Source organism: Danio rerio, chromosome 22, assembly GCF_052040795.2.
Source record: "Danio rerio strain M-AB ecotype USA chromosome 22, GRCz13ab, whole genome shotgun sequence".
Taxonomy (NCBI): Eukaryota; Metazoa; Chordata; class Actinopteri; order Cypriniformes; family Danionidae; genus Danio; species Danio rerio.
The window spans coordinates 14,027,501-14,052,500 of NC_141042.1; the positions used below are offsets into that span (position 1 = coordinate 14,027,501).

A 25,000-nucleotide genomic window follows, 5' to 3' on the forward strand; every position below is an offset into this window, starting at 1 on the left:
CAGATATTGATAGTGCAAACAGAAAACATTCGGCAGATTACACACAAAATCTATTAAAGCTGCAGAAATCGTTGAAAGAGCCCTCACACCCGGGCTCATCACTAGTGAGCAGTGGGCTACATGCATTTAAGTGGGTAAATAGGAAGAATAGTCATTGAAATGTGTGCTAAACTTCCTTCTGCCATCATTCATTATTGGTATGAAATACAGACGTGTGGGGATCGACGTTTACCATGAGCTGCGATCGGCGTCGCAGTTGCAGAAGTGATTCATGTCGATGCAGTTTTCATCCAGACTGCAAGCGCACTGCTGGACTCCGGGGAGGAAACCGCCCCAGTACGTCCTTCTCTCTCCTGCCCGGTCAAGCCACCAGGACAAGGGCGTCCCATCTGGAGCAAACAACACAACATTCTTTCATTCTGACAGAGACGGTGACATCCAGCAGCACTTCATACCAACACTCGCCTGAGGGGTGTAAAGATGCACACATTCAATAACAGACAGATTGTGAGCTTTTTGTGTGTTCTGGGTGATACATAGTGTGATATATCAGTATTGTGAATTAAAAGGTTGTTTACTTATCACTATGTGTTACAGGAGTACATTGTGATGTGCTATTAACAAAAATGGCTAATGGATTAGCAGTTTGGAAACTAGAAAATAATATATTGCGGAATAAAAAAAGAAATAATGTTTTGTTTTTGTTTATATTTTCAATGTTTATTTGTAAATAAGGAATAACCAAACAATTTTCTAAGCCAACAACAACAACAACAACAAAATAATAATAATAATAATAATAATAATAATAATAATAATATTATTATTATTATTATTATTATTATTATTATTATTATTATCATCACTTAAATCATAAATAGAGTATAAATATCAAATCAATACGTTAATGTCTGAAAATATTTTATTTTTTAAATTTAATTTATTAATTAAATGTTATTATTTATTACATTACTATTTATTATAATATTTGTTATATACATAGCACGTAAATTATAAACAAAATATAAAAAACATTAACATTTTCTAAATGAGTATACATTTATTAAAACTGCTATTTATTATAATATATATTTTTAAATCCTAATAATAAAAATTTAGTAAACTAGAAAAACGTCATTAATAAGTTGTTAAAATATTTAATTGAGTTCCATCTAGTTCCATCCATCCGAAGTAGATCAAAACATTGTTATAGTTAAATTATTAAATAATAAATACTTATGTAAAATACTTATTATTAGGGTTGGGCAGTACTACTACTAGCTTAGGGCTACTAGCTTACATTTTTCATTAGAGTGGCGGTAGCGTCACTTCTTTATAAATCAAATAGCTTTTCAGCAAAGCAAAGCTTTTTTTAGTCAAGTAGCGCAGTAGCGTCCACACAAGCTACATTTACCGATCTTGGATCAATAAGTAACGGCACCAACATACACAGGGCTTTGAAGCCAGAGTCTGGCTGATAAAAGTAGATCCATATGATGGCAAAATGATGATTACTTCATCTTCTTGTTTTACGATGGTCGACAACAAACTTTTTGGTGCGTTACTGCTACCTCTTGCTCTGGGGTGCGTTTCCCAAACAACGACATAACTCGCGACTAAACAATGCATCGTTTGGAAAAATAATGATGTAGTGACTAGTGTTTTTCAAAACCAGTAGTTTCTCTGTTGCAGATCCATCGTTTGAACCTTGTTAGTTACAACGTAATATGCCCTAATGGTGTGGAGTAACAACTCCTTTAGAAAAGAACCCCATCATTCCTTGTGCAAATTATATTGTTTTAAATGCACATGCATTTAAAAAAAAAAATCCAATATTTGTTTTGGTTAAAACATGCACTCGTTACCTACAGTTGGTTTTCTTTACAAATATTATTGAGAACATTACATATTCTATTCGAAAACATAAATTAACTTACAAAAGCTAACACATATTCTAATCTCATAAATAAATCATAAATAAAAAATAACAAAATAATTAAATAAAGAAATAAATAATGAGGCTATTAATGAAATTTTATATTTATTATTTATTAGAAAATAAAAAATCCTACTTTTATAATAATATTATAAGTTATTATTATTATTATTATTATTATGTTTGTACATAAATACATAAGAAAAAATAAACAACAACAACAACAAAAAAATAATAATAAATATTATTATTATTATTATTATTATTATTATTATTTTATATTAAACAAATTAAAAAATTAACAATGAATGAATGAATTATGAAATAATAATAATAATAATAATAATAATAATAATAATAATAATAATAATAATAATAATAATATAATTAAAATCTAGAACGCAATTAAAAATCTTTAAATTCAAGCACAAATTCCTATTTTACTCCACCACAGTAAAACACTTCATCTGTAAAACAGAATTGACCCCATCTTGCCTCTACACTTTACAGATCTGAGGACAGTCCAGTCAACACAGATCCCCCCAGATGAGTCCAGTAAACATTTTTCCACACATTTAGCCTTTATCTTCAATATCCCTGAGGAAAACATCAGGCCGGTCTCCGCTCTACAGCTTCAGATCTCATTACCGCTGATCTCTCCAAACCCATGAACAATTTCAAGCACTGGCTGCTTTATAAATGTCGCCATTTCCCATCAATTAATACTGTAATTAGATTGGGGTCAAGTCAGATTATAGATATGAACAAACTCCACTCGGACTAAATCATGCGCTGATCTGAGACGTTTTCATCAGGAATAAAAGGGCTTCGGAAAGGACACAGATGAAGCGTTTCTGAAACTTTGAGCTCTCGCATGAGGAAGTCATTAAATAGTGTGATATTAAGAAATGAGCAGTAATATATTGCATATTATGTGAGATAAAGAAAGCAGTTAGAAGAAATATCAAACTCAATATTCTGACTAATAGGAGTGGAGGTGTGGAAACTGGAACATTATGAAACATGAATAGTAATATGTATATTTTTTAAATAAGATTTTAATAATAATAATAATAATAATAATAATAATAATAATAATAATAATAATAATAATAATAATAATTCAATATGGTTTGATAAAATAACAAAAATAATCATATAATTAAAAAAATCACATCAACATTAATATTATTAATAAGAAAGTTAATGTACAATAAAAATAATCAAATGTTTGAGATATGTAAACATTAATAATAATCATATAAATGAAAAATAATAAACTAATAAATTAAAATAAAAAATATAAATATTAATAAATAAAATAATAAACAACAAAGAAGGACATTATATAATAATAATAATAATAACAATAATAATAATAATAATAATTATTATTATTGTTGTTATTATTATTATTATTATTATTATTATTATTATTATTGATAAACAATAATAACAATCATCATCATCATCATCATATAAAAGAAAAATAATAAACAACTGCAAGACACATCAACATAATAGTTATTATTAACAATAATAATAAAAAATAACAATAATACAAGTTAAATATTGTAAATAATAATAATAATAATAATAATAATAATAATATAATTTTAAAATGATAAACAATCTTGACACAAGTCAGCATTATTAATTATAATAATTTAAATAAAAAAATAACAAACAAATTTGAGACATGTCAACAACAAGAAATATTATCAATATTATCAACATATAAGATTAAAATAATACATGATTTTAAGATGTCAACAACAACAACAACAACAACAACAACAACAATAATAATAATAATAATAATAATAATAATAATAATAATAATAATAATATTAATAATAATAATTAAACATAATAAAATAATAGGTAATTGTATTTTTCTACATTATTGTCCTGCAATATAAATGTAAAAATATTACAAAAATAAATTAACTATAAGGTTTATATGTGACAAATGACAATTAATCATCATCATCAGACTTTTAGTTTTTGAGTTAGTGCAAAAAGCAATATAAAAATGAATCACATAAAACATATATATAGCTATAAAGCTTTTTACCGATACACTACTATCATTCTAAGTTATAAATAGTACACACAACACATTTAGTACTCACCCCATGTGTTGAAGAGGCGGGACTTCCTGCAGAGATAAACAACTTCCTGCTGGCAGTGTTCAGATCTGCCCACGAGTGTCCGCAGCTGTTCCAGAGATGTGCTGTAGTTAAACGTCATGACATGAGGCTGCTGAAGAGATGAACCTTGAACTCTAACCATTGCAGTGCTGTTATGATTCACCACAGTCCAAACTTTATCATCTGCAAAACACAGATATACACACACAAAAAAATGGAAAATATCCATACTATCGCACCACTTATTCTAAAACAGTTCCTAAACGATCATAAATAAAAAAATACTATAGTAATGAGTGGTAAATAAATTTAAAGCCACTTACTTTTCTACAAAAAGATGGTCCCTAAATGGTAAAAAATTCTAAAAAAAAAAACATTCTAGTAATTTATAGTAAATAAATAATAATAATAAAAATGGTGGCTCAGTATTTAGCAATATTGCCTCAAGTATGCATGTTCTTCCCGTGTTCCCATGGGTTTCCTCCAGGTACTCTGGTTTCCCCCACAGTCCAAACACATGCAGTATAGGTGAATTGAATAAATTAAATTGGCTGTAGTGTATGTGTGTAAATGAGAGTGTATGGGTGTTTCTCAGTCATGGGTTGCAGTTGAAATGGCATCCGCCTTGTCAAACATTTGCTGAATAAGTTGGTGGTTCATTCTGTGGTGACCCCTGGTGAACAAAGGGACTAATTCCTAATAAGTTCCTAATTGTGCTGTTTGGTTTTTATAATGCATTTTATGTTGTATTTTAAATACTTAAAGCCTGAAAGATAAAGGTTGACAAAAAAGATAAAACAAAACAAAAATAATAAATAAAAAATATAAAGTAGTAAATAATGTATATTAAAAAAAGATTTTGTTAATAAAAATTATTCAATAAAACATGATGACTAACAAATAATACTAATAAAAAAAATAATAAAAATATTAATAAAAAATAATAATAATCATATAATTTTAAAAAAATACACAATATACAATACAATAATAAAACGTTTAAGACAGGTCAACATTATTATTATTATTATTATTATTATTATTATTATTATTATTATTATTATTTATAATAATAATAATAATAATAATAATAATAATAATAAATATATCATTATATCATTATATATCATTTATATAATTCTATCATTAAAAATAATAAATAATTTGGGACATATCAACATTATTATTGTTATCATTATTATTATTATTATTATTATTATTATTATTATTATTAATAATAATAATAATAATAATAATAATAATAATAATAATAATAATAATAATAATATTAATAATAATAATATAAAACAAAAAACAGATATTAATAGATAATATATAAAACTAATAGTATGAATAACAATATAAACAAAATACTCATAATACAAACTTTAGTTGTTGTTGTTGTTTTTTTTTTTGTCTATCAAATATCTTAGTGTTTTAGTGTTGGCAGAATGATCAATGCAATTTATATAAATCAATTCAATTTCAAACTGCTTTTTTGTAAATTAACCTAAAGCAGTCTGTTTTAAAGACACATTCAGCCTTATAATCTTAAAGTGAGTTTTGTCTTCACTATAGACATTACGCTATAGAGAGTCATTCAAACACTAGCTCTAAAGTGACTGTCCATTAGTAACGGCTTCTGCTGTTTGCTGCAGATGTGAATGAATGGCAGAAGAAAGTAGATAATATCATTAAATGTGGAGGGGGGCCTTACAGTATTTTCCGGGGGAAAAGGGGGTCTCGGGCAAAAAAAGGTTGGGAGCCACTGGCTTAATAAACATAGGATGTACAAAAATACACAATATATAATAATATTATTATTAGCAGTATTCATTATTTTATGCATATTTATATTTGTTTGAATAAAACAAGCTTTGATTTATCCATTTGTCAGGTTTTGGAGACGTCTGCATCACCATATGGGGCATAAGAATAGTCTGTGTGTTTGGATAAAAGTTTTGTGAGCAGACTTCGTTATTATTGATAATTTATTCGTTTACTGGAAATTAGTACTGAATTTAGAAATATTCTTTGTGCTTAAACTAAATTAAGTATGCAGGATATTTGTCCATCCTTAAAATATTCAGACATGCTCTTAATGCTTTTGTGCCATGCGCTTTAGACTTTGCGCCTAGATCTTTAAAATGGAGCTCAAAGTGTTGTCTACAATCTCTTTGCATCTGTGAAAAGCTTGACAATTTCTTGGTGAAAATAGATTTCTCCCCCACTCTACTCTGCATCTACTAAAGGTAAATCCACAGCTCTTCATACCTTTAATCACAAGTAATCCACATAATAACGCAGACACAAACCTGAGCGAGAAAGAGCGCGACTTCAATTAACTTTGAAAATAAAGCAGCGCAGCAAGTCGCTTCCGACCCAGAGTTAAGGCCAATCTCCGCTACACCTGTGACGTCAGCTTTCATTTATCCGGCAAACACCTCAGCGGGAGGCTTGTGTTTACCCAGCCAGCAGGCACTTAAATCTGCGTACTGTAATTTACATTTCATGCGGCATTTCTAATTGAGGTTGGCCGAAGTCAATGGCACTTTATTCTAGTGGATCCAGAGCAAGCGGATGTGTGTGTGTAAGAGAGTTACGCTTTATCACAATTCTGCAGGAGATCAGTAATATTTCACAGAGCAAGCTGCGTGTATAATGGTCCGAGTCGCGTCTTTTTTTTTTTATTCCCCCGGACAGAGCCGTCGATCTGCACCCGGCGTGACCAAGACAGTCCTGGCAGACTGCAAAACATCCATCAAACACTGGACCAGTTCATGCTTTGATTAATGATGCCATCTTCGTGTAGATTCAAACAGATTTCCCATGGCCAAAAACTGCCTTCAATGATTTGACAGTTCTGTACCTTCAAAAACTCCAGAAAAACATATATACTTTCAAGAATGCTTTCTGACTGGGTCACGAAAGCTGAAGGCCACATTTGTTTTGCCATACCAGCCTTGTTTCCATATGATGCTAAGGGGTTAGTTCACTCAAAAATAAAAATTCTGTTAGCATTAACTCACTTTCATGTCGTTTCATTCCCCCTTCGTTCTCTTTGAAACACATGTTTACACAACAATGATGAATCCAAAAGTGGAAAAAGTTATCTCCTTGTGTTTAGGAAAAAAAAAAGTTTGTGTACACAACAATGTTTTGAAAAAGATTTGTGTTTAAACATCTCCAAAAACAGTCAAAAACATTGTCCCCTTGTTAGTAAACAGTTACCACAGGGAGTTCAGTCAAAGCAGGGTGAAACTGGTTTCCGCTACTACGCTCATCGCTGCTGGAATCAGCTTCCAGAAATGTTCAGATGTGCTCCAACATTTGGCACATTCAAATCAAGACTGAAAACACATCTGTTTAGCTGTGCCTTTACTGAATGAGCACTGTGCAATGTACGACAGACAGCACTATTATGTCTTTCTTTTCTTTTTCATTCTTTTATAATGTTTTAAAACATTTTAATCTGTTTTTAATCATTTTGATTATTTGTTTTTATTTTCTTATACTTGTCTTTTTTATTCTTGTTTATGTAAAGCACTTTGAATTGGCACATGAAACATGCTATATAATTAAACTTGCCTTGCCTATTATTCTAAAATCATTAAATTAAATTATATATAAAAAAAAAGAAATCATTAAATTGTTTTTAGAAAAATAAATCCTCATTAAGTGAGTTTTTCCTTTAAACAAGAAAAATCATCTGCTAATTGGAAAAGCTAAATATTCTTATTTTAAACCATTTCTTTTTAATTGATAAGATTTTTAAAGAATGTTTTGTTGTTTGGAGTATAATCATATAAAAAATGCAGCTTCAGAAATGGTCTGCATTATAGGATTTTTTTTATAGGATAAATCATAAATATATTAAATAAATTAATCATCAAAATATATTACTAGTCAGAATAGATAACAGTCATTTTAAATTGTAATAATATTTCATAATAACACAGTTTTAATGTAATAACAAGAATAGCTAGCGTTATATGTCTGTATGTTATTTGTTTTGCTTTTTATTGCATATGAGATGGTACAAAATAAAAGTGCATAAAGCCTATGTATGCATTTCTATTTTCATCCCACACCTGCAGTCCTCATGTTAACATTCATGTTTTTATTCCGCAGAGATCTCACCAGTGATGTTGCAGTAGACGACGGTGGATTTGAGCGGTCCGCTTCCATCAGGATCGATCGAGAAAAAGCCTGAGGCGCTTCCTGTGAGTCGGTGAGCCTCGCAGGACGGTTCAAAGATGGCTGAGCGGGGGAAAAAAAAACGCAAGAAAAATGTCAAGTCAGTTTATGTAGAGCACCATCAATGGAAGAAAACTGATTATTTTACATTGTGGAGAAGACTCGTTTGTTTGTTTTCCATCTAAAACAGAAAATATCATAAAAATAAATAAACCATAAACAATGGCAAAACCTGAGTGACTCTGTTAAAGTGACTCTGTTAAAACATACAAATATTAGCCAGCAGCTAGCTCTCTGCAACTCTCACATGGTTGCCCACAAAAGCCAAGCAGGGCTGTGCCCGGTCAGTACCTGGATGGGAGACCACATGGAAAAGCTAAGTTGCTGCCGGAAGTGGTGTTAGTGAGGCCCGCAGGGGGCGCTTAACCTGTGGTCTGTGTGGGTCCTAATGCCCCAGTATAGTGACGGGGACTCTATACTGCTCAGTGAGCGCCGACTTTCGGATGAGACGTTAAACCGAGGTCCAGACTCTCTATGGTCGTTAAAAATCCTAGGATGTCCTTCGAAAAAGCGTAGGGGTTTAACCCCGGCATCCTGGCCAAATCATAATTAATAATAATAATAATAATAATAATAATAATAATAATAATAATAATAATAATAATAATACTTATATAATACTTATAAATATTATTATTATCATTATTATTATTATTATTATTATTTATTCCAAAATTTGTGATAGTTTGTAAATTAATAAATGTATAAACAAATAGTTAATATAATAATAATAGTATTATATAATATAATATATGAATATTTAAAACTTCCAAAACAATCACACACACAAAAAAAATCATACAAATTCCAAGCATTATATAATTACAAATAATGAACAAGTAAATAAACAAACAAATGATCTATCTTTAATCAAAACAAAAAAGGTTGAAAAATGTAAATAGAATACAAAACTTTGTATACTTTTTAATTCTGTTGTAAAAAACACACAATTAAACAAATATTACACTAACCTTTAAATACACATTTAAAACGGAAGTAAAAAATAAACAAACTGTGACCTCAAAACATTATATAAATGCATAATCATGACTTACTGACTGACTGACTGAATGACTGACTGACTGAATAAATAAATAAATAAATAAATAAATAAATAAATAAATAAATAAATAAATAAATAAATAAATAAATACAATTCGTCACCTCAGAACTACAATGTTCTATCTGACATTGTCGTCAAAATTGAGCTATTGACATTCTTATTAATTGATAACTTATTTATATTATGGGATATTTTTTATATAAGGTGTAGACTTTTTATTAAAAATGTTACACACATACTTTTTGCTATGGAATGCAAAAACTTTGAAGCTCAATATCTCAAAATCATTTAGAAAGCAGATGGAACCTTATAATTTCAAAGTGACATACTGTAGCTTAATTTGAAAATAAATAAAAAACAATCAAAGAGAGTTCAAAGCATTTGTAGCCAATTTCTCAACAACAACAACTAAATAAACTAAGGCAACTTTAATAAATTTAATAAAACACCAAAACAGTAAGTAAAATGAATTAATAAACTTTAAAATAAATAAATAAATAGATAAATAAATAAATAAATAAATAAAAGTGCTTGTTTTGAAAAATCAATAAAAAACAATCTTAAGTTGGTTTAAAGCATTTGTAGCTGATTTCTCAACAAAAACAACTGCAACAACAACAACAAAAACAACAAAAACTAAATAAAATAAAGCAAAAAGTTTAACGTTCTTGTTCATTTTTGTACAGGTATGTGTTACATGTCTCAAAATTCTAACAGGTGGCTTATCATCAATCCAAAACATAGGAGTTAAATAAATAAATAAAAATTTAACTTTAATAAACTACATTTACTAAGCAATCTCAAACTGTACGATGAAAGAGCTTAAAGAAAAAAAGTAAACAAACAAATAAATACACAAATAAATGTACACATTCAAATATACATTAATCAATCTAAAAACCAAAGAAACAAAAGTTTTGAAAGTAAATAAACAAACAATGTTTAGAGAGTTCAAAGCATTTGAGCTAATTTCTCAACAACGACAACAACAAAACGAAGCAAACAGTTGAAAGTTATTGTTGATTTTTGTATGTTACTTGCCAACTTACAGTTATGTAGGTGGCTCATCATCAATCCAAATCATAAAAGTTACACAAATAAGTAAATAAATAAGTAAATAAATAAATTAATTAATTAATTAATTAATTAATGCATTTATTAATTACATGATGAAAGAGATTTTAGACAAAAAGCAAATAAATAAATACAAAAATAAATATTTACATTTAAATATACCTCAAAAATCTCAAAACCAGACAAACAAAGGTTTTGAAAATAAATAAACAAACTTTAGAGATTTCAAAAGATACCTTTTAGTTATTTTCTCAACAACAACAGCTACAAAATTAGATAAAAAAAGTGAACAGTATCTTGTTATTGTTGTTTCTTTTGTATGGGTTACATGCCAACTCACAGTTATGACAGGTGGCTCCAGTGTATCCTGTTCCCGAGCAGTCGCAGAAAAACGTGCTCCAGGATTGAGAGCACACTCCATCATGCTCGCAGTAGTTAGGAAGACATCTGCAGGAAAAAAAAAAAAGACTTCTGATTAAACTTTCACGGTACTTACAGCGGGTGGGAGAATACATTATCGAATTACACAAATCACACAAACGACACACTGCGACATACGGCACAATACCGAACGGTAATGCATTTTGTGCTCGGAGGGATTTAAGGACGTGGCGATCAATCAATAACCGCAAGTGACTATTAGGAAATAGATGGCAGGGGCTGAAAGCTCGCGAAGGATGAATCAATTTTGCGACAGACTGAACGCGCACTCAAGGATGAGGACGGCGGACAAGCGATGAAAGATTGTGATTGTGATGAAGTTAAATCTGAAGCCAAGAAACAAACTCATTCTTGGTGGCTCTGTTATGATGCGCCATATTCGCAAATACAACTGGTGGACAGCAGAGTGATTAATCCAACGTATTTAATATTTCAGTGTTTTTGAGGGTAAATGAACAGATTATGACCTACAGTAACAACAGACATTTGATTTTCAAAGACAATCTATTATATACAGTTGACGTCAGAATTATTAGCCCCCTTGAACTAATAGCCCCCCTGTTTATTTTTCCCCAATTTCTGTTTAATTTCTAAAAGTAAATTTTCTCAACTTATTTCTAGACATAATAGTTTTAATAACTCATTTCTGATTTATTAATTTCATTAACTGATTTCTTTTATCTTTGCCATGATGACAGTAAATAATATTTGACTAGATATTTTTCAAGACACATACATCTTAAACTAAGATTTAAAGGCTTAACTAGGTTAGTTTGGTTAACTAGGCAGGGTAGGGTAATTAGGCAAGTTATTGTATAACGATGGTTTGTTCTGTAGACTATCGAGAAAAAAAAAATTCGCTTAAAGGGGCTAATAATTTTGTCCCTAAAATGGTTTTTAAAAATTAAAAACTGCTTTTATTCTAGCCGAAATAAAACAAATAAGATTTAATCCAAAAGAAAAAATATTATCAGACATACTGTGAAAATGTCCTTGCTCTGTTAAACATCCTTTGGAAAATATTTAAAAATGGAAAATAAGTCCAAAGGGGGCTAATAATTCTGACTTCAACTGTATATCCAGTATATACAACCAAGAGCAAAATTATTCATATTCTGGTTGGGGGACCAGAAATGACACAGGCTTCTACCAAAAGATAATAGGATAATGTGCAAGAGGCATTATTGTGGAAAAAGGACCTTTCTCAGCTTTTATTTACATTTGGACAAAAAGTGACATGTACAAAACTGATTCATACCCTTCTCAATAATCAATAGAAAAGTCGTATTGCCTGTTGCAGCAATCAAACACTTGCAATAATTGCTGACCATCTTTTTACATGTCTCCACACCCATTCATCTGTAGCAATGATTTCCAACTCTCGTTGCAATCGCCATGATCTTTAGCTCCCTCTACAGATTCTCAATCATATTGAAGTCAGGACTGTGGCTGGGCCACTGTAACATGTTCATGATTTTTTTTTTTTTTTTTTTTGTCTGCTAACCATTTCTGCACCACTTTTTATTTTTTGGGTCGACATTGTGCTGAAATGTCCACTGGTTGCCAAAGTTTCCCTGCAGACTGCCTGATGTTGTTGCGGAGAATTGTGATGCTCCTTTGAGCTGTTATGGGGAGGGTCAATTTTGTAATAATTTGCTATTTTATTGTTATTACCTTATGGTGGTTCATTCTGCTGTGGTAGCCCCAGACAAATAAGTAGGAAAATGAATTTAAAAGTTTATTAAAAAGTTTAAGGCAGAGTTATGAAGTTTAGTAACATTTAAGGTATAGATTAGTGTGAATCTGTTTTCTGCTAGGGCTGACACATCTTCACATACATTGTGATGACAATAAAGAGGGGATCAAGTGTTAATTAAGAGGTCAAATTACTGGTTTGGGGTGGTTTGATCCCCCTAATTCATGCTCAATTCCTTCTTCATGGCCATCAAAATAGAAGTGAAGATGTCTACCCTGGTAGACAGCAATTAATTATTTTTTACTTCAGTACTGTACGTGTTTACTTTAGTAACTTGTTACTTCAAGATATTTTACATTTTGCTCCATTACCTTTCATAAATGTAGAGGGTTTTACAGTCACACATTGATAACCATAATTAATGATCATTTTATTGCAGTGGTTCCCAAACATTTTGCTGCGTGCACCCCTTTCTAATATTTGACATCCATCAAGCACCCCTTTCTCTGGTTAAACTCCACATTTTTAGCTACAATAACTAAAATACAGATATTTTCTGTATATGTGATTAAAATAAAAATAATAAGGGTCTTGGAGGATGCTGCAGTGTACCCAAGAAACTGATGGTGCAACTTTTCTTCTTTTGCAGTTCCAATTATTCTTGAAAAAAATTAAACTTAAATTCTAAGCAAGCACAGAACCACTGGTCTAAAGTCAATATTATTATACACCTTAAGATTTGCAAAGAAAAAAAAATGTAACATTTTTTTTTTAAGATTTAGTGGTTCAAATGTTCCAGTCAGAGCAAGTCTGCAAGTTTTAAATAGTATAAAATGTAATTTGTGTCCATAAAATAAATCTACAGAAAAGGAAGAGCTTTTTAAGAGCGCTTTATGAAATGCTTCAAATTTGTGTGTTTGCATCTGAAGAAGGTAATTTAATTTAAAAACTAAACAACGTTTAAGTAATGTAAATTAATGCTAATTCATTTCCCCCCTGCTGTAGCACATAATAGAAAACGGCTATAGCTGCATAGTGTTCATCAAATGTTTACACATTTTGCTGTGGTTTCATCTCCACTCAGGCAATATATCAACCATTAGCAACTCTTAAAATGATCAACAAGTTCTTTGTGTACATGCGACATCCTGTTTTAATTGCATATGAGATGAACCGTAATTATTATGCGATCGCTCTCTTGTGAGCAGGTAAACAATCTACATGCTTATGATGCATTACTCATAAAAAAAAGAATCACTAAATGGAGCCTTAATGACAAAGGAACAACTTCAGAGAGGAAACTGCGCTGAAATTACATTTGCGAAAGACAATAATACACATGCGATTCAATGCAAAGCGTATGCTAAATACCTTCATGTAAAAACGCTAATTGAAACTGTAACACGACTGAACTCCCTTGTTAAAATATAATTCAACAAAACCGTCTGGCTGTGTATTTAGCTTAAAAAAAAAATGACGATATCTTCCGAAACGGCTCTGTGACAGCAAAACAAAAGGTGCGTTAATGCTGTAACGGTCTCTGTCTCTAGAAGAAAATTGAATAATTGAATCCACTTGAACAAAGTATTAATACCTGCAGAAGTGAGGGAACTTTAAAAAAAATTGTCAATGCTTGATTGCTACTTTGATTAATTTGGAGTACAAAGAGGGGACAAAAGATCAGGATAATGAGAAGAAGACGAAAACACAGCTGTCAGACTCCATTGTGGCAGAAATAACTCATATCCATGTAGCGTATGATGAGGGAGGGGAGGAGAGAAATGACAAGCGTCTCGCCTCATAGGCCGCAGGATTGCGGTTGTGTCTGAAACTCAGCAGAGGTCGATTCTAAGCCAGCGTGAGCTGATCTCAGCACTAACAGATGAACAGTGAAGGATGAAGCCTGACTGAAGATGAATAAAAAAAAATGCTACATTTATCCATCAGTGTTCCTTTTTGAAAGATAGGAGTTTTTAAAAGAACGAGATAGGGACTAGAAAGTCACCCTCAAGCCTTAGATATCGCCCTGATAAACCATTGGAAAAATAGAAAACATTTTGAGAGTTTTGCTGTCGTCGCCACACTGGTATTTTGGAAATCATGTGGATACCAACCAATGTGTTAGGATCTACGATACCTTAAATTTTCTAAAGTATGTTCACAGACTCTAGTTAGACCTTGCATTTTTTAATTGATTATAAAGATCTAGTATAAGAGGTCTTCAAATCTGACCTGGTGACCCACTGTCTTGCAAAGTTTATTTCCAGCCTGCTTCAGCACATCTGCATTTCCATATTCCTCAAATGCCTGTTTATCCACTTTAAGTCTGTTTTATATTGTTGACCAAAAGAGCTCAAATGCGCTAAAAGTTAAGAAGACACATGCAAATAGAAAAACAACTAACAAACACAAGCCTGCATATTTTCAAAACTTACAGTATACAAATACAGAAATTGGCTACAAATAGCGCAGATCACAAAAGAAATGTGTCGGAGGGACCACGAAAAGTGAAAATCCCGACTGCTTCCCATTTAGAGTCAAAGGTGTTGTCAGAAATCTGAGAGTCTTTTGGGGTTCTTTAACGTCCACGTACGTTTCCTTATTGTTTGAATGTTTTAAGAGCTATGTAGACATTTAAATTAAATTATTAAAAAAATATTAATAAGAAATAATATATACTGGTGAGGTAGTGGCGCAGTAGGTAGTGCTGTCGCCTCACAGCAAGAAGGTCGCTGGGTCGCTGGTTCGAACCTCGGCTCAGTTGGCGTTTCTGTGTGGAGTTTGCATGTTCTCCCTGCCTTCACGTGGGTTTCCTCCGGGTGCTCCGGTTTCCCCCACAGTCCAAAGACATGCGGTACAGGTGAATTGGGTAGGCTAAATTGTCCATAGTGTATGAGTGTGTGTGTGAATGTTTTCCAGAGATGGGTTGCGGCTGGAAGGGCATCCGCTGCGTAAAAACTTGCTGGATAAGTTGGCGGTTCATTCCGCTGTGGCGACCCCGGATTAATAAAGGGACTAAGCCGACAAGAAAATGAATGAATAAATAATTTATACTGTAATAGCGGTATAAGGGTGTCGGATACATTCCAGATGTGTCCCGATGGTAATGCTTAAAGAATGAGTTCGCCCCAACTTTTAATTCTGTCATTGATTACTTACCCTTATTTCCTTCCATTCCCTTGAGGCCTTTGTTCATCTTTGGAACACAAAAGCTATCTTGGGTCTAGATCTTTTATTTAAAGTATTAGAGAGACATTTACAGTCCAGAAAAGATACCAAAAATTTCCAAATGACTTCAGTGGTTCAATTGTAATAATATAAAGCTCCCAGAACAATTCTGTGTGCCCCCAAAAAACGTAAAAATGACTTTGTTTTCAATATTTTCCCTGCCTTAAAGTCTTAAGGGTGTGTGTTTACTATATAACAATAAAACACAACACAATACAATACAATACAGTACAATACAAGCATCATATTGCCTTAGTAATCATGCACCAAGACCTGACATGGCTGAAGAGAGGGTATAGGAAAACGAAGTCATTTTTACAGCTTTATTTTGCAGAAAAGTGTTCCCAGAGCTCACACAATAGCAGTTTGGTATTGCTGTGAGAATGCTTTGACAGTATTTTTGTTTATTTTCAAGATTCTGAACATCTTGTGACCCTTGCCATGTATGGAGGGTTAGAGAGCTCTCAGATTTAATCTAAAATTTCTTAATTTGAGTTCCAAAGACAAACAAAGGTCTGACACAGGGGGTTAGTAGTCAATAACAGACTTTAGGGAGAGCTGTATTATTTGAAACAAAACAATTTAATCTCTGAAATAAGTTGCTTCAGAGGTGCATCATTACAAACACATTAAATCAATTGAAATAAATCAATGCATCATGCACAATAAGTGTGAGGACAACAGGGAGTACAGGAATAACCACCGTCTCGCCGCACTGACTGCAAGTTTGCGGACGTCTATGAAACTCGGCAGAGGTCGATCTCCACCGATGCCGGCTGATTTCAGCGCTAACCGACAATGCAGGATGGAACCTGACTGTTAAACCCTGAAATGCGTTTGAATACATCCTAATTGTGTCTTTTATGCAACGTTAAGCACAAGAGTGCAAGGACCAGCCTTTTCGGGAGAAAAAAAAAACGTGTTTGGTGCAGAAAGGTTAAAAGGAATGAAATTTAAAGGGCCACGGAAGGGGTAACTGAGGGATATCTGAAGTGCTGTGGTGCGAATCTTCATTCAAGCAGAGCAAGTGTGATTAAAGATTAACTTCACTCTCTCATTCTTGAATTGCTTCTGCTGTGCACCCTCTGCAATGCGAGTAGAATCACCACTCTGGATCACCAAGGATAGCGACATATATTCGCCCACAAACCAGTTCCTCCCCATAGGCGCTATTCAGGGCATTTAAAGAAAGGAGGGAGAGAGTGTTGGCAGGAGCTGGGGTTGTCTTGGCCCAGTGGCCGCAGTCCAGATCTCTATTGATCTGTCTTGACATATCAAACTGCAGTCAGCTGGCGAGGACAGGGACTTCGGGCCTAGCCATAGGTTAGACAGGGTGATAAAGAGACAACGAAAGTGGTAAAAAAAAAAAAAACAGGAGATGGCTAGATACAGAGCGAGAAAGAAATATAGCTTGAGACAAGAAAGAAAACGCCTGAAGTATGCTAGGCAAATGATTAAGCATGGTGATCAAAGGCCATCAGAGAGGAGTGGACCTTTTTGAGATTTTCTAACTTATCCTAGAGGACAGCCAAAACCCACAACTAGCCTCGCTTATCTTCATTTACTCCGGCTGATGGGCTTTACTGAAGCGAAAACAGGGCATATCTTCTACAGCCTTGGTACTCAGCAAGCTTCATGTGGCTCTTAATGATGTTGCATCTCAAAGTGTCGTTTGTCCCTCAAATGATTCTTTATGTTTTTGTCCTTGGCTTGGCTAGACAGTCATAAGTCAACAACGTTCAGGATCATTGGAAGACAATTTGGCCCTATTCTGGGTGCCTGTTAACGACCAATTTAAATTAAAAATTACCATGACACTTCTACTGTGCAAGCTTTCAGAATTAGCATCATTCATCACTTGGATGTATAGGAAGACAGGGCAACCAATATTCCTGGTAAAAGCAAAACTATCAATTAAAGTCAAAGGTCTTAAGGTCCTTTCACATTTATCAGTAATCTGCCAAATTTAAAAAAAAAAATCTTTAAAAATATAATTTTGAAATAATTTTTGTCCAACAAAATGCCATCAAAAATTTGCTTATGCAACCACACCAGTCGACAATCAAATATATAAATCAGTGGGAATTGTCAAGAATCCCAAAACTGGTCTTAAAACCATTTATTTCTGCAGCAGTCTTCTATGTGTAACTGGCTGATGTGACTATGACACAGCAAATGTGCTGAATATGCTATCAGGCAGTCAATGTACAAAGTGACGAGCTGTTTCATTTTATTCAGCATATTGAAACATATTCTCCCATGACTTTCATTTAAACAGAAGTACCTCCTGCTGTTTTACTCTTTTTCTGAGTTAACCTTGAAGGCTTCCCCCTGCGGGAAGGGCTCAGACGACATGCCCCTACTCTGGATGCAGTTGACTGACCGATCAGAAATCATCTGAATTAACTACCGCCCTGACGTGCCTCTACTCTTGATGCTCTTCATCAGTTTAGAAATAATGATCACTTTAGCATGACCCCACATGACAGCCTATCAGGATCTTACAGCATTTTGAACTAACCTTGAAAACTCCCCCTGTGGGAAAAGCTCCAACAAGGTGATGCAGTTGATTGACCGATCAAAAATTACAATGACATGCACCTATTCTAGACGTTGCACTCTTTCCCATCACAATTAACTACACTGGTATGTGCTTCTTATCTGGATGTTCTCCAACCCTTTAGAGACAATCATCACTATGAAACAAACCTACTCTGGATGGTGCTCTCCTACTTATCAGAATCATCCAATGAAGTTTATTCAGTGTATTAAGGCACCTACTTTAATGACTTACATACAAACTGGACCAATATCTTGTCAAGAGTAAAGAGTTCACACGTGGGAAGGGCTGTTACAATATCAAGATATGTGCCTATTGTCGATTCTGCTCACCAACCTATCAGAATTAACTACTACCCTGACATGTCACTACTCTGGATGATCATTCACCCCTCAGAGGTAACTATCATTTTGACTTGACCCTACTTTCACCAATCCATCAACCCTCAACTGTCATTCTCCTGCCACCTACCACTTTGGTTGCTGCTCACCAACCCATCAGAATTTTCCATCACTCTGATGTGCTTCTACTTTGGTTGCTGCCCACCAACCCATCAGGACTTGCCAACACTCTGATCCGAGGGTATTCTTTAGTTTACCCAAGACGTCACTTGCATAAGACTGATAATCCTCCAGAGGCGGGCAATGTGAGAATAAATGTTAGGTAGTCCCCCTCTATCAAACGCGAATCACACAAGGCAACCATTTGAACAGCAACAAATTTGTAAACAAATCTTCTCCCAAAATGAAGGCGACCATTTTGATGTACAAAATATCTTGGTAATTGTCTCAGAGGACTTTATTCAGAGGATGATAGGTAAAAAGCAAGTTAATAATTCTTATGGTAGTTACATAATTTTCTTGACAGGATGACGTCTGATCAAATTCTTCAGAAGTATCAGTTTTAGAGTCAGACATTATTTGAAAATTTATGAGAGGGTTTTTATTAGATTGCTTTGGTCATGCCAAAAGGAAATCCTTACCTTGGTAAACAGAGAATTGGAGAATTTGATGTTTACCATTCAAAGATAAAGAAGCTGTTATTGCATACCTGAGAGGTATTTCAAGATGGTTGTCACATGGCATTTTCAAAGGTGGTTGCACTTTGGTTGCTGTCCACCAACCCATCAAAACGTTCTATTCTTATGTGTCCCCCTATCATGAATTCATCTTACCAGTCCATCAGAAAGTTCCATTACTCTGACATGCCTACACTTCTGAGTGTGATGATCACTCAGTCAGATATGGCCATGATTAAAATATGCCACTTACTGAAAGAGCTGTTATCCAACCAATTATAATTAATCTTCACACTTGTGTGCAACTACCATTACCGTGATGTGCTCCTCTTAAAATGATCCTCCTCAGTCCATCAGGACAATTCTTATATTCTGCACTCTGAAGTGTCAAAAATTGCAGAGAATAACTGGGAGAACCAGGCTATCTAGACTAGACTATATTCTGGACCCTCCCTCTTAGGCATGCTGCTAGGAGGGGGGGCAGTCAGGACGATTCTAAGAGCCCACGCCATTTTGGGCCCCCCAGAGATACTATTTGGGGACCACCAGACGCCCCAACCCCAACCCCTGCCCTCTCCTCACTGTGCGAAAATAGCACATGTATAGTTTTAAAAACAGAACATGGCCTTGAATGCTAAGATTGAGATTTACTGTTCAACAAAATAGTTTGTCAGAATGAAGCAACCTTTAATCTAAATGGTTCACGACATGTGTTTTAATCCACCAGCTGTTGCCACAAGGGCCAAGGTGGCTCCCTGTGACCAATTAAACTTGTCACAACACAGTTTTGGCCTGTTTTGGTTCTAAGGTGAGGCTTGGTCAAAAGAGCATTTCAAATTTTGTTTGACAAGGGCACATCAGTGTGAGTGGCTCGTGGATGCATGCCTGGAACTGTCTTCCCCCCTGGAACGCACACAGCATGTTGGCAGAGCTAAAATCACAATTCATCCCCACGCCGGCCCTGCCAACAGTCATTTGCCCAGGTGCCAGGTCTGAGCATTTGCTCGGTGAAGAATGTGCCGTACTCTGCCAGAAAGACCTGCAGAGACGAGATTGACAGGAGAGAATTTACGATCTCACCCTCTCTCCTTTTCCCTGGCTTACGTTCTCTTTCACTAACGCTCTTGCCTAAACCTGGCGCTCTCTCTCTCTCTTTTCTCCTCTGACTATCTCTCTCATAGTCTAATGCTTTTTCTAACCTGACTAGCTGCATAACTTTCTTTTTGACTTTCACCTCATCAAATCCTTGTACCTTTATTTTAACTACCTATGTTCACTTCATCTTCTTTTTCTTCCCACATCCAGCTACACATTTTTCATATGGTCATACTTTAAGTTGTCCCATCTTCTGTAACTCTTTAACCCAGGGGTGCTCAAAGTTGGTCCTGGGGTACTGCAAAGTTTAGTTCCAACCCCAAACAAAAATACCTGGGCTAGCTAATCCAGCTCTTACTAGGCTTTCTAGAAACATCTGTGCAGGATGTTCTAGAAACACCAACCCTCCAGGACTGAGTGTGGGCACTCCTGCTTTAACCCATTCAGCCATCCATCCATCCATCCATCCATCCATCCATCCATCCATCCATCCTTCCTTCCTTCCTTCCTTCCTTCCTTCCTTCCTTCCTTCCTTCCTTCCTTCCTTCCTTCCCTCCCCCATCAATTGTTTCAATGTCCTACCTTTTTCTTTCTTCCATTTTAAATTAATATTAGATCTTTAGTGTTGTTCGATTCATTCAATCTTTCCTTTCCTTTCTCATCAACTGTTCATTTTTTCGAACTCCGATCCTTCATTGAGAAATTTGTATATTCCTACAAATTCTTACAAATGTTATCTTTTATTCCTCCATCCTTTTTTTCTTCCTTCCTTTCTTCATACATTCATCAATTGTTTTACTCTTATATTTTCCTTTCTTCCATGTTCAGTCAGTATTAGATCTTTCTTTCATCATCAGTTGATTTAAAGACTTAATTTTCTTTTCTTCCATTTTTTTCAGTGAATATCTTTCTTTCTCTTTCTTTCTTTTTCTCTTTCTTTCTTTCTTTCTTTCTTTCTTTCTTTCTTTCTTTCTTTCTTTCTTTCTTTCTTTCTTTCTTTCTTTCTTTCTTTCTTTCTTTCTTTCTTTCTTTCTTTCTTTCTTTCTGTCTTATGCTCTTACCATAACCTGACTACCCCTCCTCCTCTAGACCCAAATGCTCTTATCCTCACCTGCCTTGCATTTTTCTCTCTCCTTTTTCTGTCATTCCACCTCATTTTTATTCCTCCCTGTTTATCTCATGCCAGTGTGTCTGTGTGTGTGCATGTGTGCCATAAAGCAGACCATGGAAAACAGGCCAGGATGCTGAGGGATAAAAGATAATGGAAGCAATGTCTCATCTGCTCCTTCCCTCAGTCATTATATCATTCACAGAGCAAGCAGCAGTGTATAGTACAGCCGCATAATGTCATAGTGTCATGCGCACAAGAACACACACGTGAAAAACACAAACCAAATCACACTTTTTAATGGTTTTCAACTAATCGTGTGTCTCCTAGCTTGCTAATTACTTCTAATTTATTACACACCAAACAAACGTGTTACAAAGGTTGTGTCCTTGTCTGGCGCTGCGGCTTTAAACTTTGCCCATGGCTTTTTTGCACTTCCGCTAGCGTTAAGCAAACTTCAGCTGCATGAGGTTGGATTGTTATTCACACAAACATCGCATTAACCATCAGTCCTCTAGGGCGAAGTGTGAAACATTTTCGCACATTTGAAGTTTCAGGCAAAAAAAAGGTAAATCCTAATTAGCTTGCAAATCACTGGCAAGGATTTTAACACTACGCTACGTTGTTTTGAAACCACGCTTGTTTGTGTCAGTCATTATCTCATAACGAGTGAATCGCAATAATTTATTTAAAAAGCCAATCGTCATTAGCATTTCAAACAGAATGACTAATGGATTTACCTGTCACGGATGCCACAGATGTCAAACTGGAGCTTGCTGTAGTTTCCGAGCAGGCCTTGCTGCACCAGGTAGAAGTTGATTGGCTTGTTGTTGATGACAACAGAGCGCATGCAGCCTTGATAGGCCATCGTGGGATTCCGACAACCCTGATTGGTCAACACTGATGGGCATCCTGTTAAAAATATTCAAAAATAGACATACAAGTAATAATAATAGATTTTTAGGACTACATATTTAGAATTCTAAAAAAAAAAATCTTGAGTTTATTTTTTTTTTTATTAATTTTTACAGTAAATTTACAATTTTCACAGCTTGAGCTGTTGCATTACATTGAAATTACAGTAAAATTACCTTTTAATTAAAGTTATAAAATGTAAAACAGAGATACAAGTGTTGAATTATAAGAAATTGCTGGAATTATTGCTGCCAAAACTTAACTGTAAAATTACAGCAACAGACATTAAACAGAAAACTCTACTTAAACCGTAAAATTACACTAAATCAATGGAACTATTGTGCCTAGGATTTTACTGAGTCATTGAACGAACAAAAAAAAACTGTATTTTAAACTTTAAAATTACAGTAAATCACTGGAACAATTGTGGCTAGTATTTTCCTGTAAAATTACAGCAGTCGTTGAATGAACAAAAAATATTTTAAACTGTAAAATTACAGTAAATAGCCTTCAACCATTGCTGCCAGTACTTTCCTGTAAAATTACAGTACGGCCATAAAACAGAAAAGTTGATCTAAACTGTAAAATTCCAGTAAATCACTGGAACCATTGCTGCCAGCATTTATTGTGAAATTAAAGCAGAGCCATTAACCAGAAAATAGTATTTATACAGTAAAAATACACAGTAAATCACTGGACCTGTTGCTGCCAGTATTTTATTGTAAAATTACAGCACAGTCGTAAAACAGAAACCAGTAGTTAAACTGTAACAAAATAGTATTTTTTCACTGTAAAATTAATTAACAAAGCCAATCAGCAAAAATTTATTTTAAACAGTAAAATTACACTAAATTGCTGGAACTATTACTGACAGAATTTTACTGTAAAAATTACAACAAAAATTAGACAGATAACTGTATTTTAAACTGTAAAACTACATTAAATTGCTGGAACCACAGCAGACAGTATTTTAAGTATTTCAGTAATTTTTATCTGTAAAAATTTTCAAAGCCATTAAACAGATAACTGTATTTTAAATTGTAAAATTACAGTATAATGCTTACTGTAAAAATTACTACAGCAGAATGAACCGTCAACTTATCCAGCCTATGTTTTACACAGCGGCTGCCCTTCCAGCTGCAACCCATCATTGGAAAACACCCATACACTCTCATTTACACACATGCACTACAAACAATTTAACGTATCCAATTCACCCATATCGCATGTCTTTGGACTTTGGAGGGAACCGGAGCACCCGGAGGAAACTTACGCCAACACAGGGAGAACATGCAAACTCTACACAGAAATGCCAGTTGACCTAGCCGAAGCTTGAACCAGCGACCTTCTTGCTGTGAGGACACAGCACCAACCACTGTGCCATCATAGCTTTATTTTAAACTGTAAAATTACAGTAAATCGCTGCAACCATTGCTGCCAGTATTTTACTGTAAAATTACAGCAAAGCCATTAAAGTGATAACTGTATTTTAACCTGTAAAATTACAATAAATCACTGGAACCATTGCTGCTAGTACTTTCTTGTAAAATTACAGCACAGCCATAAAACAGAAAACAGTACTTAGACTGTAGTTTCGATAAATCGATAGACCCATCACTGCCAGAATTTTACTGTAAATTTACAGCACAGCCAATAAAACATCACTGAAAATGTACAATTATATTAAATTATTGCTGCCAGTACTTTACTGCAAAGTTACTGCACAACTGTAAAACGGAAAAGTACCAAAACTAGTAGACTAGCAAATATGACCAGCATTTAACTCTATTTAATTAACAGTATTTAAAGGTTACAGATTTTTATCGGCAACAAATTTAAAGTATATATTTTTTTTGTTAAAATGACACTAATGGACCTTATAATCGTCAATAAATCCTAAAGAACAGAGAAAGTGGACATGATCACAGCCCATGCGAATCCATTTCCCATCAATTATGCTTTCAAAAAAAACAAAACAAAAAAAAAACTTTACCTCCAATTAGCAGGCTCTTCCCCGGCAGCGCGACCTCCTTCATCTGCATGGTGGACGGAGGCTCGTCGTCTACCGCCAGCGACACCTGGTAACCTGCTATGCTAATGGACAGCGTGTGCCATTGACCGTCACTCAGAGCCTGACCTGCCAGAGGAAAACACAGAGCGAGTGTTACGCCTCAAACGCTGTGCATTAATCAGGCCCAGTGACTGACAGATCTGGGCTTTGTGCGCTGGAGCTCAACGAGTTAATCTGCATATGTCAAACTGGCAGAGAATCCACTCTTTCCCCCTGGAGAGAGACGTGCAGAGACTTCATCCCAAATTCAGCCGGTGTACAGGTGGGCCTGCCAGAGAGGGTTCTTTGAGTAAAATTGTGCACAAGTGGGATTGGATTTCATTCAAGCTGTTGTTTGTTTGTTTGTGACTTGCTCAGAGTGACTAGCTTTCAGTAAAAAAGAAGA

At 34.2% G+C, this 25,000-nt stretch overlaps 1 protein-coding gene across 5 annotated transcripts in view; it reads right to left on the reverse strand.

The window, feature by feature from the left end:
* cntnap5b (contactin associated protein family member 5b) overlaps positions 1-25,000 on the reverse strand; it is a 172,237-nt gene that overhangs the window by 25,032 nt on the left and 122,205 nt on the right. For all 5 annotated transcript variants that reach the window (XM_087304085.1, XM_087304087.1, XM_087304084.1 and 2 more), the window contains 6 exons: positions 24,538-24,681; positions 22,370-22,541; positions 10,824-10,930; positions 8,230-8,349; positions 4,072-4,272; positions 233-389 (listed from right to left, as the gene is read on the reverse strand). In XM_087304085.1, coding sequence (XP_087160211.1) covers positions 233-389; positions 4,072-4,272; positions 8,230-8,349; positions 10,824-10,930; positions 22,370-22,541; positions 24,538-24,681 — 901 coding nt within the window. The remainder of the gene's footprint in view (positions 1-232; positions 390-4,071; positions 4,273-8,229; positions 8,350-10,823; positions 10,931-22,369; positions 22,542-24,537; positions 24,682-25,000) is intronic.